The 21,476-nt window shown below is 50.9% G+C and overlaps 1 protein-coding gene across 3 annotated transcripts; it reads left to right on the plus strand.

Moving 5' to 3' along the window:
* The first annotated feature begins 13,394 nt into the window (after window positions 1–13,394).
* On the plus strand, window positions 13,395–20,008 carry AOC1 (amine oxidase copper containing 1). 3 transcript variants are annotated; one of them, XM_045837793.1, is made up of 5 exons: window positions 13,395–13,616; window positions 16,260–17,848; window positions 18,705–18,990; window positions 19,365–19,497; window positions 19,649–20,008. In XM_045837793.1, exons 2-5 carry the CDS (start codon window positions 16,264–16,266, stop codon window positions 19,916–19,918), a joined length of 2,274 nt encoding a protein of 757 aa, XP_045693749.1. In that variant the 5' UTR covers window positions 13,395–13,616; window positions 16,260–16,263; the 3' UTR covers window positions 19,919–20,008. The 3 variants fall into 3 exon arrangements, with proteins under 3 accessions (XP_045693749.1, XP_045693748.1, XP_045693750.1); XM_045837792.1 differs by having other exon boundaries at window positions 13,396–13,647; XM_045837794.1 differs by lacking the exon at window positions 13,395–13,616 and adding an exon at window positions 14,039–14,208.
* Window positions 20,009–21,476: the final 1,468 nt, after the last annotated feature.

Consider the following 21,476-nt stretch of genomic DNA (forward strand, 5'->3'; position numbering starts at 1 on the left):
CACAGAGAGGCTCTTCCCCCGTTTGATCACCCGATGCCCCAGCTATGTGGCCAACTTCATTAACAGTGGCCTCGCTGAAGGACCACATCAAACTAAAAGCCTGCGCAGCAGAAGAAATGACACAGCAAAAAGGCAACTTACAGAGTGGGAGGAAATATTTGCAAGTCATCTATCTATCTGATAAGGGGCTAATTATCAAAAACACGTAAAGAACTCACATAACTCAATAACAACAAAAAAAAAATCTGATTCAAAAACGGGCGGAGGAACTGAATAGACATTTTCCCAGAGAAGACATGGCCAGCTGGTATACCTGAAAAGGTGCTCAACATCACTGATCACCATGGTGCTTAAACCACAGTGAGATGGCATTGCAAGCCTGTTAGGGTGTCTATTATCAAAAAGACAAGAGGGAAGTGTTGATGAAGACGTGGAGAAAAGGGAAGCACTGTAGGTGGGAATGTAAATTAATGTAGCCACTCTGGAAGCAGTATGGAGGGTCCTCAGAACACACTAAAAATAGAACTACTTTATGACCCAGCAATCTCCCTGCTTGGTATGTTTCCAAAGGGATTGAAAATATGAACTCAAGGAGGTACCTGCACTCGCGTGTTTATTGCAGCAATATTACAATAGCCCAGAAAGGGAATCTCCCTACTTGTCCCTCAGCAGATGATTGGAGAAAGAAAATGTGGTTTACACATTAGAATATTGTTCAGCCATGGGAAAGAAGGAAGCCCAGATGGACTTTGGAGGCATTATGCTAAGAGAGACTTAGCTGTGTGATCTCACTTACATACAGAATTTAAAAAGGAAAATTCGTAGAGAGAAAGAGTAGACTGGTGGTTACCAGGGGTTGGAGGGTGGCAGAAATGGGGGGCAAACTGTACAACCTTCCAGTCAGAGACGAGTAAGTCCTGGTGTCGAATGCACAGCTTCGTGATTATAGATAACAGGGTTGTTTAATATGCTTGACCATTTCTGAGAGAATAAATCTTAAACATTCTCACCATAAAAAAGAAATGGCAATCACATCACATGACGGAGGTGTTGGCCAATGCCACAGCAATCCTCAAATTGCAATTTGTAAATGTATCGAATCAACACATCCCGCACCCTGAACGCACACAATGGTGTCAGTCAATTAAAGAAAGAACACTGGTGAAAGAGCTGGTTGAAGCTTTGTTATGGAGTGTGTTTATTTGTTTGTTGTTAGAATGCCACAAAACAATTCATCAAAATTTTTCCAACATTTGGGTTCCTAACGTTTCTTTCATCTCCCTGGAAAGGACAAAGCCAGCCCCCTTTGCTAGCGTGGAGCCATTTGCCAAGCAGGCCAATGACCTTGTTAAACATGAAGGTCCTTGTACTCATCTGAGGTTCTGTCCCCAGGACTAAAATTACTGGGGGAACAGGACTAACAGGTCCTTACAGCCACGGGCAGAATATAACATCAGAACAAACTTCAGCCTCTGTTACAAAGCACTCACAGCTCAAGAGCCACACAAGAGCAACTCCTCACCCTTTTCTAATCCAGTTATAATCCAATAAAGCTGGAAGCCCCCTCCCTCAATGCTAGTGTCTCTATACCATGCCCCTTTCCTTTCTTGGAAAGTGAATAAAACTTTATTCTCTACACTTTCTTCTCTTTGTGAATTCTTTCACAGCCCACATCACTGAACACACTCACATTTTGGTGGTCCCTAAGGGGACCTCTCTCTCCTCCAGCCTCCTGAGACTTACAACTAGGAGAGCAGTGGGCAGTGGAAGCTGAACCTGGGCTAACCCCCAGCCCATCTCTGTGAGATGCAGAGAGGATCCTAATCCTTCTCCATCTCTCTGGACTCTGAGGGCAGCCTCCTCCTCACCCACCTTCATGGCCAGGGATCAGTAAGTCTCTCTGAATCTCAGGATGAAAACATCCTATCAAAGGTGATAGCTTATCACCTCATCCCATTGTGGAACACCCCAGTACTGGGTCTATCACTTTCACAGGGTTGTGGCTGGCAGGGACGCCTCCACCCGTGTCCCTGCTGGTTCCATCTGCTCTTGGGGCCCAGGGTCACCTGGCTCTGAGGCAGAACCTCCTGTTCCATCTGCTCTCGGGCACCTGGGATGCTCAGCTCTGGCCACAGACCTCTAGCTCTTTGGAGTTGGAGACACCCTCCTCAAACCTTCTCACCCCCTCAGTTGTTCTGGGCCCCAAGATTTTCTCCCCTTTTCTTTTTCATAGTTCTCACCACAGGCAGTACTCAATCGACCCACCCAAGGATTCCCCATTGGGGTGTCCCCATTGAGAACTTGAAGGCTCTGGGACTCACCAACCTCAAGTCCATGTGCTTGATTTTCTATTGCAGCACAGCCTGGCCTCAACACGGTCTGGGTGACCGGGAGGTCTGGCCCATGGATGGATCTCTTAGCTATAATACTATCCTCCAGCTCGACCTTTACTATCGATCCCATCCTCAGCTTTAATTATTGAGAGGAGACAAGATTTTAACCTTCAGCAGGAATTCTAGGCTTCTCTCTCCTAACTAGGACTTTTCATTTAAGTTTGCCTCATTCTTCCACCCCCTCACCCCCCCATATCTCTTTCCAGCTGAGCGGCACTCTAATCCCTTAAGGCCATGCTCTTTGCATCAATATTAAGTAATCAATATTTAATCAATATTAAAAGGCCATGCTCTTTTAATCAATAGCAGGAGTGACGCTATTCCTTCCTGCCTAAACCAAGTCCTGCATTCAATTCCCGTCTAGAATTAGCCCTGGTTCCACTGTGCCGACGTTACGTAAAAACAAGGGCACGAAGAGGGAGAAAATCTCACCCCCGCCTCCGCCCTGACTGCAAAACACTCTATATTCTCCTCCTGGAGACTTGGGAGCTGCTGAATGCTGGGGAAAACTGGGCCTGCCTCTGAATGCAGAGAAAAAAAGTGGCACTTCAAACTCAAGTCACTTTTCTGCCCCTGTGCCTGATGAAACCAAAGTCCTTCTAGCAGAAGCTTGCATTTCTCTTCCTACCTTTTTGAAGTGCAAACACCTGGTCTTTTTCAAGAACTCTTGTCTAGGCCATCTTTTAAAACACAAGTTTCGGGGAGATTGTTCTTATCAAAAGGGGGGAAACCTTAGCTATATCTGAGAAAATCAAGTTAATTTATTTCAGCCATTCCTTTCTAAATTAGCAAATTCTGATAAAAGGTATTGAATGTCTAGGTATTTTGAAATAACACGAAATACCAAAATATAGATTGCTAGGCCTGCTTTTGGCTTTTTATTACAAAGGGGCTGTGGAGTGGATTTGGAGCTGTAGATAAATGTCATGGGCTTTATTGGAGGTGTGTTTCTTAAAAGTGAGAGTGTTTACCAAGAGAGGAACCTGTTTCCAATGGTCAAGGGATGTGTCCATAAATCAATCTAGGGAATGCCGATTGCTTACTTTTAAATATATATATATTTTTTATTATTATACTATTACAGTTGTCCCATTTCTCCCCATTTATTCCCCTCCACCTGCACCGCCCCTCCCACCTGCATTCCCCCCCCGCCCTTAGTTCAGTTCGTGGTCATACAGATAAGTTCTTTGCTTCTACATTTCCTATATTATTCTTAACCTCCCCCTGTCTATTTTCTACCTACCATTTATGCTCTTTATTCCCTGTAACTTTTTCCCCATCCTCCCCTCCCCTTCCCCACTGATAACCCTCCATGTGGTCTCCATTTCTGTGATTCTTTTCCTGTTCTAGTTGTTCACTTGCTTTGTGTTTGTGTTTTTAGTTTCAGTAGTTGAGAGTTGTGAGTTTATTGTCATTTTGCTGTTCATATTTCTGATCATCTTCTTTTTTTTTAGATAAGTCCCTTTAACATTTCATATAATATGGGCTTGGTGATGATGAACTCCTTTAAGTTGAATCTGGGAAGCACTTTATCTGTCCTTCCATTCTAAATGAGAGCTTTGCTGGATAGAGTGATCTTGGATGTAGGTCCTTGCCTTTCATGACTTGGAATACTTCTCTCCAGCCCCTTCTTGCCTACAAGATTTCTTTTGAGAAATCAGCTGATAGTCTTATGGGAACTCCTTAGTAGGTAACTCTCCTTTTCTCTTGCTGTTTTTAAGATTCTCTCCTTATCTTTTATCTTGGGTAATAGAATTATGATGTGGCTTGGTGTGTGCTTACTTGGGAACTTCTTTGGGACTTTCTGAGCTTCCTGGAGTTCCCAGAAGTCTATTTCCTTTGACAGATTGGGGAAGTTCTCCTTCATTATTTGTTCAAATAAGTTTTCAATTTCTTGCTCTTCCTCTTCTCCTTCTGGAGCCCCTATGATTCGGATGTTGGAATATTTAAAGTTGTTCCGGAGTTTCCTAAGCCTCTCCTCATTTTTTTTTTGAATTCTTGTCTTTTCATTCTGTTCTGGTTGAATGTTTATTTCTTCTTCTGGTCCAAACCATTGATTTGAGTCCTGGTTCCCTTCCCTTAGCTATTGGTTCCCTGTACATTTTCCTTTATTTCACTTTTCATAGCCTTCACTCTTTCCTCTATTTTGTGACCATACTCAACCATTTCTGTGAGCATCCTGATTACCAGTGTTTTGAACTCTGCATCTGATAGGTTGGCTATCTCTTCATTGCTTAGTTGTATTTTTTCTGGAGCTTTGATCTGTTCTTTCATTTAGTCCACATTTTTTTTGTCTTGGCATGCCTGTTACATAGTAAGGGGTGGAGCCTTAAGCATTCACCAGGGTGGGGCAACCCACATCACTGTGCTGTGGTGCTATATGTGGGGGAGGGGTTAGAAAGGGAACAGTGCCACTTGCTTGGCTCTCTGCTGGCTTTCAGTCACTTCCTCTGCTACCCACAAGCAAATAGGACCCTTCTGGTGCTGATTCATGGGTGGGTAGGTTTGCATACATTCTAGGACCCTGTGAGTCTCCAACAAACTCTCCTCTGAGGCTGGGAGTTTCTCCCAATGCCATAACCCCTGCAAGTTTTTTCAGTCAGAGGTTTTGAAGCTTTATTTCCCTGTGCTGGAATCCTGGGTGCTTGGTCTGCCTCATTCCCCAGTTGCTCCTCCTGGTTTATCTGCACACAAATGTGGGGCCACCTGGTCAACCAGCCACTGCCTCACTGGGTCTGCCAGCCACCTCCTTGCTGCAAGTCCTCTCCACTCCAGCTGCCCTTCTCTGCCCCTCCACCAGTCTGGATGAATGTTTCTTCTTTAACTCCTTGATTGACTTCCACACAGTTCAGCTTTCTGACAGTCCTGGTTGTTTTTTGTTATTAAATGTGTTGTCATCCTTATTTTGGTTGTGCAAGTAGGCACAGTGCCTCTACCTACACCTCCATCTTGGCCAGAAATCACTGTTGCTTACTTTTAATCATTATGGGAAATTAAGGTTTCTAGAAGTTAAGTTCAAATTAAGTTGGAAATAAATTGTATGGTTTTAATAAGAGAAAGCATAAAGCATGGAGATGCAATTTTGAAAGACAAAAATTAAAAGCGAGTTATTCTAAAAATGGTTATTTCTAAAGGGATAAGAAAGTTTGTGAAAGTTGCAGAAAGGTTTGTAAAGGTCGTGAATGTTTTAAATTTGTGAAGAAAGAAACCTCAGGCTCTGGTACCCCTTCCTCCACCTAATTTCTCTCTGGTGACGTTCTTTGATGAGTCTGGTGGCATCTGGAGTTGTTTCCATTACACCTTCTCTTTCCCTTGTCAGTGTGGGGATCCGACCTGTCAGCTGTGGAATTAAACCTTCATCAAGATTCATTTTGTCAATCCTGAGATAGAAGGTAAGGACATGGAGCCAGCCTACACAACCATCCCCAGGTGACACCTGGGACATGTGTCCAATGAGTCAGAAACTGATCACCCCTGATGTCCAAAGGGACCCATTTGTTTGGTGCGCTGGTCATTGGTAAGGCCACTCCCAGGGCATGGGGTAACACATCCACAGGTCAAACAGGCTTTCTGTCTGCCCTGCTCTCAAAGAGGCTTTCTATTGAGTCCCCTGTCTGCATGGGTTAAATCCATGCCCAGGGCATCTGGCTGGTGCTATGGTCATTGGTAAGGCCACCCTCAGGCACAGAGTAAACATCCATCTCTTTGTATTTCTCTGTTGGTGTGGACTCTAATTTCCGGTCCCCCATCTGCTGCACATATCTTCTGTTGCCAAGTTTCTGACCTTCCGGGGCCAAAGCAGCCCTGCCTGGCCCTCCCCTGCTGCTGGATGCCCTAGAGCTGAGACTATTTCCACCACTCATCAACAATCCTTAGGGCTTTCATTGAGAGTCTCTACAGATCTTCTTGAATGGTATTTAGGACCTTCCATCTCTTACCCAGTCTTCCTGGAAGTTGTCAAAAGCAAATAAGAGACATTTTATACTTTCTCTACAAAAATTAGTAATTCAAATTATATATATGGTCTTTATGTGTTCAGTCTTCGTGTGTGTGGTCTGTATGGGATATGCATTTGTCCATGTGTTACATGTAGTACATTTTCTACCTCCTAATGGCATCAGTACAGTGTAATATTTTAGTGATCTAAAGAAATTAAATATTGCCTTGGCTGGTGTAGCTCAGTGGATTGCTCACTGGCCTGTGAACCAAAGCATCACTGGTTCAATCCCCAGTCAGGGCACATGCCTGGATTGTAGGCCAGGTCCCCAGTTGGGGGTGTGCAAAAGACAACCACACATTGATGTTTCTCTCTCTCTCTCTTTCTCCCTCTTTTCCCATCTGTCTAAAAATAAATAAATAAAATAAAATATTGTTTTTAAAAAGAAATTAAATACTAATATAAATTAAACAGGACCTTGTGCTTTGGACAAAAATATTTGATATTAAAACCAGTTTTAAGTTTAATTAATGTCTTTTAGGGTTATTACCAAGAAAAGTGTTTTATAAAAAGTTCATATTATAACCTTTTGATTAAGTATATTTGACAACCTTCCTAAAGTTTAAAGTTTAAAAACTGAGAAATGGCCCTAGTTGGTGTGGCTCAGTGGACTGAGCTCTGGGTTGTGAGCCAAGAGGTTGACAGTTGGATTCCCAGTTAGGGCACGTGCCTGGGTTGTAGGCCAGGTCTCCAGTTGGAGGCATGCAAGAGGCAGACAATCAATGTGTCTCTCACACATTGCTGTTTCTCTCCCTCTCTTTCTCCCTCCCATCCATCTCCTCTCTCTAAAAGTAAATAAATAAAATCTTTAAAAAAAAAAAAAACTGAGAAATGACTGAGTTATTCCAACAGCCCCTGGAGTACCTCAAGGATCTGTTCTCTCCTCACCAAAAAAGAAGTTTTTGAACTAATTAGGCCAATTTAATGTGTTCAAAATTACAGGGGAAGCCTTGCCAAACAGAGTAATGATAACTATTTTATTTGGATACATATATCTTTATCAAAATAGATTTTCTAGATATTTCAACCTGTCCCAGGGAAGAACTTGCAAAGATTCAAAATCAAGTTCAAACAGGAATCGCTCAGGGATAGCAGGTGGCCTCTCAATGACACTGGACAAGCCAAGGGTAATGGTTCTCTCTGGGGACACTGAGCAGTGGTACTCTGGGTGTTTGTAACCCACACACTGGGAATTTATGAATTGTTTCCAGTGCTCAATGCACACTTCTGGTACATCCCGTATGGCATTTTAAAACCTTGCAGACTGTTTGGTATATATATATAAAAGTTCTGTGTTAAATCTAAGAATATGGGCTTTATATTATTCTTTTATGTCATTCATAGTAATTATTATATACCAAGAAATTGTTATCTTGGAATGTCATATTTTACAGAAAAGCAAAATTCTTAATCAATTTTATCATAATCAAATCTGTAACCATGTCATTTTAAGTTTGGTCACTTATAAATAGTCACCGTTTTGCTCTAATGCATTGGCAAATGTATCTTTGAATGGATTCATGAAAAATGCTCTGACTTATTCTAAATTACAGGTATCTAAATAGGTCATATCTTTAAAGTAAATGATTTTTAGAACCCTAAGAGATAACTGAATTCATGGAAATATTGGTAAATAATCAAGACAAACAAATTTGGTTATATGAGACTAAAGAAACTAAAGAGAGCTGTTATTCTTAAGAACTCATTGAGACTTTTTTCAAAATATGGCTAATTTTAAATCTTTTTGTTCTCTGGATATAAGGAAACTTTTTTCCCCTAGAACAATTTGTAAATCATACCCTCATAAGCAATATTGAAGCATTTATATTTTTCTCCCTACCTAATCCCTCCAGAATTCAACAACTCTTAATATGTAAGTATTGTCTTCATGGCAATCTGTTTGCATGAACCCAGTAAGTATCTGTTCCCTTTATAACAGTGCCAGTTTCCAAATGTGGCTTTAGTAACCAAGCCTTGTCATAATCAAAAGAGTCAAGCCTGGACTCTGGATGTCACCAGACAGCTTTGAGGAATTAAGATTGGCTTTCGAAGCTGTTAAAAGCCCCTTGGAGAAATGGCCTGGTACCTTGCTTTGTCACGTAGTTTGTGTCCGTGTTTCCAGGTAAGGAACGAAGGTCGCTTTCCTGACAGATGGCAAGAAAGGAACCTCAAAACATTCTGGGGACCTCAAGAACTGGAGGAGTCCACTCAAACTAATAGGTGTTTCGGGCAAAGCCGGATGGCAACTGCGTGGCTTGGCTGCTTTGTCCTGGGAAGCTGACTGAAGCTCAGTCTGAAGGTTCCTCGTAAAATTCCGGCAAAGCCAATTTGAAAGAACCTATATGATCGATCGCTGTTCTTGTTGTGTTATCTGAATAATCAGGCCAAATTGAAGCTAAACTTATATATTGTCTCTTTAATAAAATCAGGGTGATTTTAGGGAGAGAAATTGTGTTTCAGTGGAAATCACAATGCCCAATTGTTACCCACAACCTGAGTGAATCCTGGTTTTCCTAGTTTTCTTCCAAGCTAATGTTTCATTTTTGTTTTCATCCTTTGACTTGGGAATCATTGAGAACGACTGATGCAGTGTCAGCCACACAGAATTCATCAACCACTCCCCCTCTTCCTTTTGGGGATTTTAAGTTCAGTATCTGGTCTTGGTTTCCCTGACTAATTCCCTTTGTAGGACCTAGAGCAGCCTTTTTCTCTATTCTTGTTTTTAGGCCACGTCTCCTCAAATATCTCATATCCTTCATTCAACAGAGCCTCCAGGCTCGGAAAGACTTTCTCCACAAATGGCCTCCAGCCACAGCTCTTGCTTTTCGGGCTGTCTAGGCCCACCCTCTTCTCCTTAATGACCCACACCCGGACCCACAGGCAGGGACCGCTCTACATCCCCAGCCCATCTGAAGTAGTTACAGAAAAAGAGACCTCCGTCCCTACTCCCCAAAACCAGAACTGGCCCAAGTCTTTAAAAAATAAGTTCATTTTAAAACCAGAGAGGGGAATGAAAGGACAAAGCCAGCCCCATTTGCTATTGTGGCATCATTTGCATAGCAGGCCTATGACCTTGTTAAACATGATTGTCCTTTTACACATTTGAGCTTATGTCCCCACGTCTGGTAATGACTGGGGATAAAAAAAAAGAACAGAACTAACGGTTCCCTATAGCCACAGGGGAAGATAACATCGGAACAAACTTGCAGCTTTGTGTTACAAAGCACCAATATCCCAGGGACCACACAATGGCAACCCTCCACTCTTTCTTAATGCAATTATAATCCAATACAAACTCAAAAGCACAAGGCTCACGTATCTCTCCACACCATGCCCCTGTCCTTTCTTGAAGAGCAATTAAAAACTTTACTCTCTACACTTTCTTCTCTTTGTGAATTCTCCCACAGCCCGCATTACCGCCCACCCTAACATCCCTCATCTACACAACCGTTTCATTCATTTCCTCTGAAAACAAAGCACAAGGTTCCACACTGCGCCAGGCACTGTACTGGCCTCTGTATCTTTAAAGAAATTAAAATACATTTCATTTCTTCAAGGAAGAGGTGGGAGAGACGGACGTGCGAACAGCTAATGAGTGTCATCAAAAAATCAACAAGTAACGAGGGCTGGTGAGGATGAGGAGAAAAGGGAACCCTCAGGTCCTGCTGGTAGGATTATAAATTGGTGCAGCCACTATGGAAATCAGAATGGAGATTCCTCAAAACATTAAAAATAGAGCCGCCATACAACCCAACCATTTCACTTCTGGGTATTCACCTGAAGAAAACAAAGACACTAATTCCAGAAGATCTATGTTCTCCTGTGTCCGTTGCAGCATATAGCCAGGATACAGAAGCTACCTAAGAGTCCATTGATAGAGAATGGATAAAGAAGAAGTGGTGCAGCCCTGACCAGTGTGGCTTAGGGCTGCACCAGGGTTGGGTGTCACCCTGCAAACCATAAGGTCGCTGGTTCGATTCCCAGTCAGAGCACATACCTAAGTTGAGGACCAGGTCCCCAGTTTTGGGGGCATGGGAGAGGTAGCTGATTGATGTTTCGCTCCCACATCGATGTTTCTCTCCCTTTCTTTTTCCCTCCCTTCCCCCTCTCTAAAAATAAGTAAATAAAATATTTTAAAAGAAAAGAAGGGGTGCATAGATACAAGGGAACATTACTCAGGCATAAAATGAATGAAACTCGTCAGTGGGGTGGCGGGTGCGGGGCACTGCTGGCATCTAGTGGGTAGAGGCCAGGGATGCTGCTACACTTCATGGGATGCACAAGTAGGTGGTCCCACCACAAAGAGTTATCAGGCTCGAAACATCCATACGGCCAGGGACCCTCGGGACCAGAGGCCCTGAATTTCAAAAAGTGGTGGGAGTCTCTCTTTGTAACCCAGCCTTTCCTCACCAGAGATGAAATCTGTGATCCTGACTTCTTTAGCCTGCAGAGTTAATAGAGGGACTTCTCTGGCCCAGCCTCAGGCCCCCGTGGGAGTCTTCCCGTGCTTTCATGAAAACAACCCCACTTTCTAGATTGCTCCCACGATCTCTGATGTACGGTGACTTCATGAAGGTGAAATATCAAAGTTTAGCAGTAGGGACTCTGTGAGCTGTGATCTCTGGACAGGAAGCCGGAACACCGAATCGATCTTCACAGGTGACACTGCCCCTCCCCCACAGTGGGTGTCCTACCCGTGACATTCAACACGTTCACGCCCAAGGCCTCCGGTTCTGCTCCTTTAAGAAGGGCAGACAGCCCAGAAGTTAAAGGGCACAATCTTTGCCCAAGTGCTCTCTGTAACAGCCACCAATCATTAACCCCACGAAGAGAGAAATCACACCTCTGAAATCAAGGTCAACTTCAGGAGCCAGGGACCAGCGTACAGACCCAAGCTTGGAGAGTGGAGAAAAAGAGCTGGTGGCAGGCTGACAGGCCCGAATTCCAGAAATCACTGGTCAGTTCTCTCCCCAACCCCAGGCCAAGCACAACCTCAGAATGTACCCTTTTTGGAGATTGGGTCATTGCAGGTGTAATTAGTTAAGATGAATCCATACCTGAATAGAGTGGGCCGTGATCCAACTAAGTTGGATCTGTCCCCTTATCATGGAGATAAGGGGACAGAAGCACAAACACATAAGGGAGACGGCCATGTGACAATAGGGTAGAGGCCGGAGTGGCGCATTTACAAGCCGAGGAACCCACGGGCGCCCAAGACTGCCAGCAACACCAGCAGCTGAAAGGGGCCAGGAGAGAGCACCCCCACGCCAGAGCCTTTAGAGGGTGCACAGCCATGAGGACACCTTAATTTCCAACTTCCAGCCTGGAGAACTGTGAGAGAGTCCATTTCTTCGGTTTGAAGCTCCGCCCCCCCCATCACCACCCCCCAGCTGGGGGTCTCTGTCAGGGCAGCCGTGGGAGTCTCGCCCAGGGGACAGAGCCCTGGCCTTGAGGGGCCGGCTCTTCTGGCTCCTGCAGGTCACACAGGCGGCACCTGCACTATTGCAACTGATCGATGTTTCTCTCTCACACTGACGTTGCCCCTACCCCCTTCCTCTCTCTCTCTCAAGTCAATAAGCACGTTCTTGAGAGAGGATTTTCGGGGAAAAAAAAAAAGCAAAATTTACTCCTATGTTTTCTTCTAAGAGTTTATCATTTTGGCTCTTACATTTAGGTCTTTGACCTACTTTGAGTTCATTCTTGTGTTGGTGTGAGCTACGGGTCAAACTGCATTTTTGGTGTGTGGCCCCCTTTTCGTTCCGTCTTTACGAGTATCCTCTCCCAATCTGTCCTCACTCCATTAAGTTGGTGACCGGGTCGTCGGAGGGACAGAAACAGACGGCATTTCTCAATGTCAAGTTGTTCCTAGAAGAAGTCTCTTGGGATCCAAACATCCTCAAGTCTCCGTGGGGCGGTGACCCCATGGCTGAGGGTGACAGACCCAAGTGGAGTCCTTCATGCCTTCAAAGCCAACCACCTTCCTTGGAGACGCCGCCAGGCTTCCGGGATTACCAACACGTATCAGGCTGACTCATCTGTCCCCGATTCATCCAGCTGCCTATAAACACCGACATCACTTGCAGGGCGAGGAGCAGGAGGTTAATGATGAAAAATACAAAAGCCATATAACAACAAAAGAATAAACTGTCAGGATTAAGTAGATTATTGGGATGAGGACCTCTTGGTTCCTTCTCCTAAACCACCGCTAATCCTGATTTCATTGTTCCCCTCCCGGGCCTAAACTGGCTTTTGTCAGCAGACTAAGCCGATCAGTTCCAACTCCCCTCCCCGCGCAGGGGCCTCCCCCACGCCCCAACCTTCCTGGCCCTTCTCCTCTCTCCTCAGCGCAGCCACCCTGAGGACATTCTCCCGGGCCACCTCTTCTTTCCTTTCCAAGTTCCGCCAGGGCCACGGACACTAAGAAGGCTTCTCTTAGAGTCTCAGCTGAGTGGCTTCGTACTCCCCAAACTCCTCTGTCTCTGGCTCCCGGTTCTCCCCATGGGTCACATGCCCTGCTTCTCACCGGGCTGACGGGTGACAGAGTCAGGGTGAGAACACTCCGGGGAGGGTGCCCGTCAACCTCGACCTGCAGGTCAGCACGCCGCCTGTGTGGACACAGCCCATGAGCTGAGAATGGTTTTTTTGTGTTTTAAAATAATGAAGAAAAAAAAATCCAAAGGAGACTGAAATTTTGTGGTGCGTGAAGATTATATGAACTTCCCACTTCCATGTCTATAAATGAAGTTTTATTGGCCCACAGCCACACCCACTCAAAATCCAAAACCAAATAAACAAATGTCCTGCCACCTCTCCCAGCCTCTGCCTTCGTCCATGTGTCTGTGTCAGCTGGGATTGCCTGCTACAAATTTTCCCCGTGTCCTTATCTCCGGCCTCTGAAACTCAATATTTATTTTAACAGATTAGGGCATCCCAATGTTTGTGGAGTGACAGAAACACACCTAGGACACACGTGTTGTTGGGGCAAACAGACCAGCACCCGGCTGCTGAAGGGGGGGAGGACTGGGGCATTTCCCAACTTGGGTTCATGCAGGGGCCACAGAAGCCAGCGCCCCCGACCACAGCGGAGGCCCCTGAGACCCCTGAGCCCTCCGCGGGTCCCACCTTGCTTGGCCCAGCCCTCACCCCGCCCCTCCCTCCAGGGCGGGGTCCCAGAGAGCCATAAAACTCAGGACGAGGCCAAGGCAAAGCCTGACAGCGGAGGCGAGGTGAGTGGAGCCGAGCCAGCGGAACACGCAGGTATATTCTGATGGGACGTTGGGAGAGTCGAGGAGATGGCTGGGGGCGCGGGGAGGCGGCGCGGGGAGGAGGGTCTGGATGGAGTAAGGGGCCAGGAGAAACGAACGAGCACACGAGCACACGAGACGGAGGGCCCAGAGAGCGCGAGCAGCCGCTCAGGGGCAGGATGGGAAAGGCAGGCAGAGGAGGTGGATGCGCGGACTGCCCGCTAAGGTCCCTCCCCCCGCGGTGGCTGCAGTGCCATAGTCCGAGCCCCAGCTGCGGGCTTGGACCCTGAACACCGGTCTGTCCGGGGAAAGATAAGCTTAAAGGAATAGGCAGGTCCTCTCCCTCCTCTCCAGAGCAGAAAGACAGTCGGGGGAAAGCGTGGGGGAACTTGAGTGGGTACTCCTGACTAACTGGAGCGCGTCTGAAAAGGCGGCAGGCTGTAGGAGCCCCGCCCTGTGCCAGCTGGAAAAGGCGGCGGTATGGAGACCCCAGCTTGCGGGAGGGGGGCTGGGGGTGGGGCGAGAGGAACAGCTGGGCACAGAGGACCGCTAGCGCCGCGGTGACGCTATCACGGTGAGTCCGTGTCATCATACACCTGTGTAAACTCAGAGAAGGTGCACCAGCACGAGTGACCTCGAAGGTACACTGTGGACCTCGGGTGACGATGGTGGGCCCCTGGGGGCTTGCAGACTATGACAAATGCACCACCCTGGTGGGGGGTGGGGGTGGGGGGGGCAGAGGGACAGGTGGGGATCTCCTTACCTTCTGCCCAATGTTGCGGAGAACCGAAAAGTGCTCTGAAACGTCGAGTCTCTTTCAAAGTAAAGGGAAAGGGAGGCGAAAGCACAATTGAATAGTAAGACCAGAGCTCACCCCTTCTCCTCCTGCGCCTCCGGCTTCCCCCCATGCCCCTGTGTCTCGCCGGTCTGTTCAGGCTGGACAGCACCAATCAGGTGAGTCCCAGCCTTGGCATCAGGGCCAGGGGGGCAGGACGAGGCCCCGGGCGACTGCCTTGGCTGTCCTGGGGGGTGGGCTATGAAGTGAAGACCCTGACCACACCTACCCCCAAAATGGAAAGGGAAAGGGCATCTCCCTGTATCACCCCCTGGGACGGCCCCACCCTGAGGTGCCCTCCTAGGAGCCTTGGAGAGTCAAGCAACCACAACCTGAGCACGCCACCAGAGGGGCAAAGTGGCCGGGACAGGACTGGCCACCGGGTCCTCACCCTCAGGGCCCCAGGCTTACCGCCCAACCTCGATCAACCAGTCTATATTGCTTACATTGTAAGTCTTCCGGCATCACGGAGGATCTCCTCAGGGTGGGCTGTAAAAACAAGAGTAGCTGGGGATTCTTGAGCGCTTCCAAGAAGGGAAGCAGGTTCCGAACACGTCTTCCTATCGTCCAGTTGATTTCTTGCAACCACCCTGGGAGGTAGGCACTGTGGTTTTTATTTCCATCGCACGACTGGGAAAACAGAAGCCCAGAGAGTTTACGCGGCCTGCCCAAGGGCGCGCACTGGACCTAGGGGTGGGACATACGGGCACTTGAACCCAGGCAGTCTGCCTGCACAGCCCACTCTTTGAACTTCTATGCTACATTTCAATTTTTTTAAAGTTTTATGCATTTATCTTTTTAGAGAGAGGGGAAGGGAGGGAGAAAGAGAGGGAGAGAAACATCAGTGCGCGGTTGCCTTTCGTGCACCCCCTACTGGGGATCGGGCCCACAACCCAGGCATGTGCCCTGACTGGGAATCGAACCAGCGACCCTTCGGTTCATAGGCTGGCACTCAATCCACTGAGCCACGCCAGCCAGGGCCTACATTTCAGACTTTATCTACGCGGAAAATACTCTGCTGTCTCAAACACGTAGTTCTGCTGTTGATACCCATGTCGACGTAAGACACGCCCCAACCTGTAGGTGATTTTTATAGGGGCTTACCTGAGCCAAAGCCGATGACCAGTGGCAGGAAGCAGGATCGCAAATGCTTCCGAGAACGGCCGTTGGCGGCTTCAGTGAGACCCCTGGAATGAAGGAGGGTTACAGGAAGATGCGGGAGAACCAGGGTGGGAGTCAGTTAACCAGACGGCGTGCTCTCTGGAGGCTGGTTCCACCTCCAGGGGGCTGAAACGGAGGGTTGCTCCTGCTTTTCAAAGGCGTGATCGATCCCCTAAGTGGGTGAGGACCATGGCCAGGGCTCGCTCCAACACCTTTCACTGCAGAGGTCGTGGGCCCGGGCCGTGACCTGCCCAGGGAGGGATTTATGAGGTACCACAGCACCCCTTTCTCATCCGGCCCCAGGGCACAAGAAGCGCTCAGTGGCATTTGGAGGGAGTGCCCTGAGTCACAGGCCAACGTCCAGGTGGAGGCGCAGCCAGGCTGAGATAACGCACGGGCGCGGAGCCACTGCAGGGAAGGAAACCCGCGGGGCTGACCAGGGCTTACAGACAAGCGGGGCGTGCGCAGAATTAGAATCGATGCGGCAGGGCGGGGCCCCAGCTGGGGTGGGGAGGGAGCTGTGTCTGTAGGAAAACTACGGGGCCGAAGGACATCACGTCCCCGGCCCAGCCTGGCGGAAGCCCACGTCCTCCCACAAACCAATGAAGTTCATCTCTCCTGCTTTCTAGAGCCATGAGGCGAGAGACCCTGGCCCTCGGGGCGGCGGTGGCCGCCGTCCTGATGCTGCAGGCACTGGCCGCGGTGAGGCCCACCCCCAAGACCCCACACAGCAAGGCCAAGGTGTTTGCGGACCTGAGTGCCGAGGAGCTGAAGGCTGTGCGTGACTTCCTCTGGTCCCGCAAGGAGCTGAAGCTGAAGCCCTCCAAAACCCCAACCATCGCCAAGAACTCCGTGTTCCTCATCGAGATGCTGCTGCCCAAGAAGCAGAAAGTGCTGAAATTCCTGGACAAGGGGCTCCGGCCTCCCGTGCGGGAGGCGCGCGCTATCATCTTCTTCGGAGACCAGGAGCATCCCAACATCACTGAGTTCGCCGTGGGACCCCTGCCACAGCCCTACTACATGCGCCAGCTGTCCCACAGGCCCGGGCTCCGGGCCTCCTGGGCCTCCAGGCCCGTGACCTCGGTGGAGAGTGCCCTGCTGAGCCAGACCCTGCAGGAGGTGACCAAGCCCCTGCACCAGTTTTTCATCAACACCACGGGCTTCACCTTCGTCAACTGCCAGAGCCGCTGCCTGACGTTCACCGATGTGGCCCCGCGGGGCTTCGCCTCGGGCCAGCGCCGCTCCTGGTTCATCTTACAGCTCTCCGTGGAGGGCTTCTTCTTGCACCCCACTGGGCTGGAGCTCCTCGTGGACCACGGAAGCGTGAACCCCCAGGAGTGGGCGGTGGAGCAGGTCTGGTACAACGGGAAGTTCTACAGCAGCCCGGAAGAGCTGGCCCAGAAGTACGAGAACGGAGAGGTGGACGTTGTGGTCCTGGATTACCTGCCCCCCGAGGATGAGGGGGAAGAGGGCGAGGAGCAGCCGCCCCTCTTCTCCTCCTACAAGCCACGCGGGGAGTTCACCAACCCCATCACCGCACAGGGCCCCCACGTAGTCAACCCCCAGGGCCCCCGCTACAGAGTAGAGGGCAACTCGGTGTCCTACGGGGGGTGGAATTTCGCCTTCAGGGTGCGGTCCTCCACGGGGCTGCAGATCCTGAACGTGCTCTTCCAGGGCGAGCGCGTGGCCTACGAGGTGAGCGTGCAGGAGGCCGTGTCCCTGTACGGGGGCCACACGCCTTCGGGCATGCAGACCCAGTACTTCGACGTGGGCTGGGGCTTGGGCTCCGTCACCCACGAGCTGGCCGCCGGCATCGACTGCCCAGCTACCGCCACCTTCCTGGACACCTTCCACTACTACGACTCCGACGCCCCCATCCTCCACGCCCGTGCCCTCTGCATCTTCGAGATGCCCACGGGGGTGCCCCTTCGGCGTCACTTCGACTCCAACTTCAACGGCGGCTTCAACTTCTACTCGGGGCTCGAGGGCCAGGTGCTGGTGCTACGGACCACCTCCACCGTCTACAACTACGACTACATCTGGGACTTCATCTTCTACCCCAGCGGGGTGATGGAGGCCAAGATGCACGCCACCGGCTACGTCCACGGCACCTTCTACACCCCCGAGGGGCTGCGCCACGGGGCCCGCGTGCACACGCACTTGCTCGGCAACGTGCACACGCACTTGGCTCACTACCGCATCGACCTGGACGTGGCGGGTAAGGCTCGGGCCCCACCACGCATCCCCACCCATCCAGACGCTAACTCCCACCCGTGGCAGGTGGTGGCGCTGCCCCTGAAGGCAGACGTCCCCCGGCCAGCATCTGAAACCTGCAGGGCTGCAAGCTGAGTGGCCCTGAAACACAGCGCAGGGGAGCAGCACCGTGGACCCTGTCCTGGCTCGGGGGCCCCGGGGACCCCCCTAGATGAGGGGCTTGGGTGCAAAGGTATGCTCAGGATAGCGGAGAGGATGATGTCTCAGGATGTAACACATGTCACTGCTGCCCGGCACTCTGCGATGAACGCAGCATCATCGAGAACACTCACCGTGTCTCCTAGGTTTATGGCATCACCATGACACAGGCATCAGGACAGGGTTCGGCCCGGCATGCGGTCACATGTCATAGCAGGCCCCCAGGACCAGAGAGGTGGCTTCCCTTCCTCGCCCCTCCCCTCCCCTCCCCTCCCCGCCGGGCGCAGCCCCCTTCGGCCCCCTGGGCACAGAGGGCAGTAGACAGAGCCCCCACTGGGGAAAGATGGGCCGCCCCTCCTCTCGAACTGCAGCGCAGCCTTCGGGCTTGGGACACGGGTCTGAAAAGGAACCGCCCAGACTCACACCAGAACCACCGCAGCTGCCGTGACCAATCGAGGGGAGCTGTCTTCTGGTTCCCCTGGTTTTTTGTTTTCAATCTCTTCCTTCCACCCCACAGCTAGCTCTGCGCGTACCCCCAGGGCCCCTGCGTCCCTGGTGGTTTGCTGCTGGGTGTGACCTGGGGTGGAGATCCCAGTGCGGAATGGGGAAGTGTCATTCCGGGGTGCTGCACCCTCACTCCGCATCCCCCTGCACACCTGCAGGCCCCAAGAACAGCTTCCAGACCCTGGGGATGAAGCTGGAGAACATCACCAGCCCCTGGAGCCCAGAGCACCAGCTGATGGTGCCGGCCATAGAGCAGACGAGGTACCGCCGGGAGCGCCAGGCCGCCTTCCGCTTCGGACAGACTCTGCCCAAGTACCTGCTCTTCTCCAGCGCCAAGGAGAACCCCTGGGGCCACAAGCGCAGCTACCGGCTGCAGATCAACTCCATGGCCTTCCAGGTGCTGCCCCCCGGCTCCAAGGTGGAGCAGGGTGTCACCTGGGCCAGGTAAGGAGGCTCAGGAGGAGCCTGAGGAGGGCTGGAGGCCCCTCCCTGCGTCTTCCTGTGTCCGTGTGTCTGTGTTTCTGTCTATGAGACTCCATGAGACTCTGAGTCTGTGTGACAGTGTGTCTGCATGTGTGTGCATGCATGTGAGTGTACATGCATGTGAGTGCACATGTGTGCGTGTGTGTTTCCAGGGTGTCACTTTTTTTGGGGGGGGCCCTTTCTGTGCACCCGAGCCCCAGTTGAGGCTCGGTCAGCAGTCCGGCTGACTCCCAGGAGATAATCTGGAAATGGGGGGGCAGAGAGACACATCATTGGCCCTGGGAGAGGCCGGGAAGCTCCCAGCGCCTGGAACCGCCTGGCCCCTCCGCCCACAGGTACCCCCTGGCCGTGACCAAGTACAGGGAGTCCGAACTGTACAGCAGCAGCATCTTTAACCAGAACGACCCCTGGGACCCGCCTGTGGTCTTCGAGGAGTTCCTTCACAACAACGAAAACATTAAAGAAGAGGTACCGGCCCTGCCTCCTCCCAGCCCCAGCCCAAGGCCACAGCCGCGCCCGCGCTGGGTCTGCCCGTTCCTTACAGAGGGGGCTCGCAGGGGTCGTGCACCCCTCTCCTCTCTGAGCTCCCTCCTCCTCCGCCCACTGCCCTCCCCCACAGGACCTGGTGGCCTGGGTGACCTTGGGCTTCCTGCACATCCCCCACTCGGAGGACATCCCCAACACGGCCACCCCGGGAAACTCCGTGGGCTTCCTGCTCCGTCCCTTCAACTTCTTCCCGGAGGACCCGTCCGTGGCGTCCAGAGACACCGTGATCGTGTGGCCCAGGGACAACGGCCCCAACCACGTGCAGCGGTGGATCCCCGACGGGGACGGGGACTGCTCCCCACGCCCCCCCTTTAGATACAACGGGACGTCCATGCCTGTGTGAAGGGCGCCCTGCCCCCCAGCGAACCCCTCACCAGAAGCCTGAGCCCCCACCCCTCCCAGAGATAATAAACCCCTCAGTGCTCTGCTCTGCCTGCTGCTTCTTGTGTGTGTGTCTCGGGGGGCAGGGGGGGGACACGGTGGGCCAGACGCATGCTCGGCCTCGGCCTCCACTCACTGTGGTCGGCCCCGCCGAGAGGAGCTGCCATCCGTGAGGTGCGTGGCGTGCCCTGCAGTTCTAGGTGTACTGCCCAGACTGCTTCGGGCCGTCTGAGACCGACAGCTCCCTCTCGGGAGCCTGGGGGGCGTGGGGGGAGCTCCCCTGCGTCTCGGACGGGCGGGCAGGAGGAGGGCAACCCCAGGGAGACGCCGTGAGGACCCGAGCACGATTGCCAGCGCCATTCTCCTCAGACGCCCTGACCCCATGACTGACTCGGGGTTTATCCCGGGGACCAGCCTGCAGACACAGAAAAACGCGCCCGCACGGTCATTCGCTGCGGGGGTTTGGAACAGCAAAGTGTGGAAACAACCCGAACGCCCACGGCGGCAGAGCACGTGCGGCTCTGAATCAGCTACAGCACATCCACACGGTGCAGGGGTACGGGGTCGAGAAAGAAGCGTGTGATCGAGGACGTTCTCTGCACTCAGTGGGGGGGGGGAGGAAGAAAAGAAAATTGGTAGAGAATAATATATACAGTGTGCTTGCTACCTTTCTTATAAGAGAGGAGGGTGTACATCTATTTAGAAGTGCGCATCTATGTACATATTTATATTGATTTATAAAAGCCCTAGAGCCCTGACCAGTGGGGCTCAGTTGGTTGGGCATCGTCCCACAAACCAAAATGTCGCAGGTTCGATTCCCGGTCAGGGTGCATGCCTAGGTTGTAGGTTCAGTCCCCGGTCGGGGCACGTATGGGAAGCAACTGATCAATATTTGTCTCTCACATCGATGTTTCCCTCCCTCTCTTTCTCCCTCCCTTCCCCTCTCTCTATAAATCAATACATACAATCTTTTTTTAAAAAAAAACCTAAAAAGGTACACAAGATACTGATAAAATGGACTCCCTCTCATCTTAGTCCCTTCAGGCAGCTGTAACAAAATACCGTTGAGTAGGGGGCTTGTAAATGAGAGTTTATTGCTCACAGTTCCCGAGGCTGGGAGTCCAAGATCGGGCACCAGCAAAGTCACAGGAGGGCCCCCTCCTGGCTCACAGACGGTGTTCACGTGTTAGAAGAAGGGAGGGATCTGTCTGGAGTCTCTAAGAGCGCTAATCCTGTCTTGGAGGCTCCTCCCTCATGGCTCAGCTCCTCCCAAAGGCCCTGCCTCCTACTGTCATCATAGTGACTGTGTGCTGCTTTCAGTGGGCACGCTGCAGTGCTTTTTCAAAAGATTGTTTATTTATGTTTAGAGAGAGGAAGGGAGGGAGAGAGGGAGAGAAACATCAATGTGTGGTTGCCTCCCATGCACCCCCTACTGGGCCCCTGGCCCACAACACAGGCATGTGCCCCGACCAGAAATCAAACCAGCAACGCTTTGGTTCACAGGCTGGCACTCAGTCCAC

The sequence above is a fragment of the Phyllostomus hastatus genome, unplaced genomic scaffold, assembly GCF_019186645.2.
Source record: "Phyllostomus hastatus isolate PE091 unplaced genomic scaffold, TTU_PhHast_1.1 phas_contig_244, whole genome shotgun sequence".
NCBI lineage: Eukaryota > Metazoa > Chordata > Mammalia > Chiroptera > Phyllostomidae > Phyllostomus > Phyllostomus hastatus.

Bases quoted from the DNA above. Each gene is read 5' to 3' on its own strand.
- AOC1 (XM_045837793.1), top strand. From the start codon at position 16,264: ATGAGGCGAGAGACCCTGGCCCTCGGGGCGGCGGTGGCCGCCGTCCTG. The intron at 17,849-18,704 runs GTAAGGCTCGGG...GCACACCTGCAG, and splicing joins CATCGACCTGGACGTGGCGG to GCCCCAAGAACAGCTTCCAG. The intron at 18,991-19,364 runs GTAAGGAGGCTC...CTCCGCCCACAG, and splicing joins CAGGGTGTCACCTGGGCCAG to GTACCCCCTGGCCGTGACCA.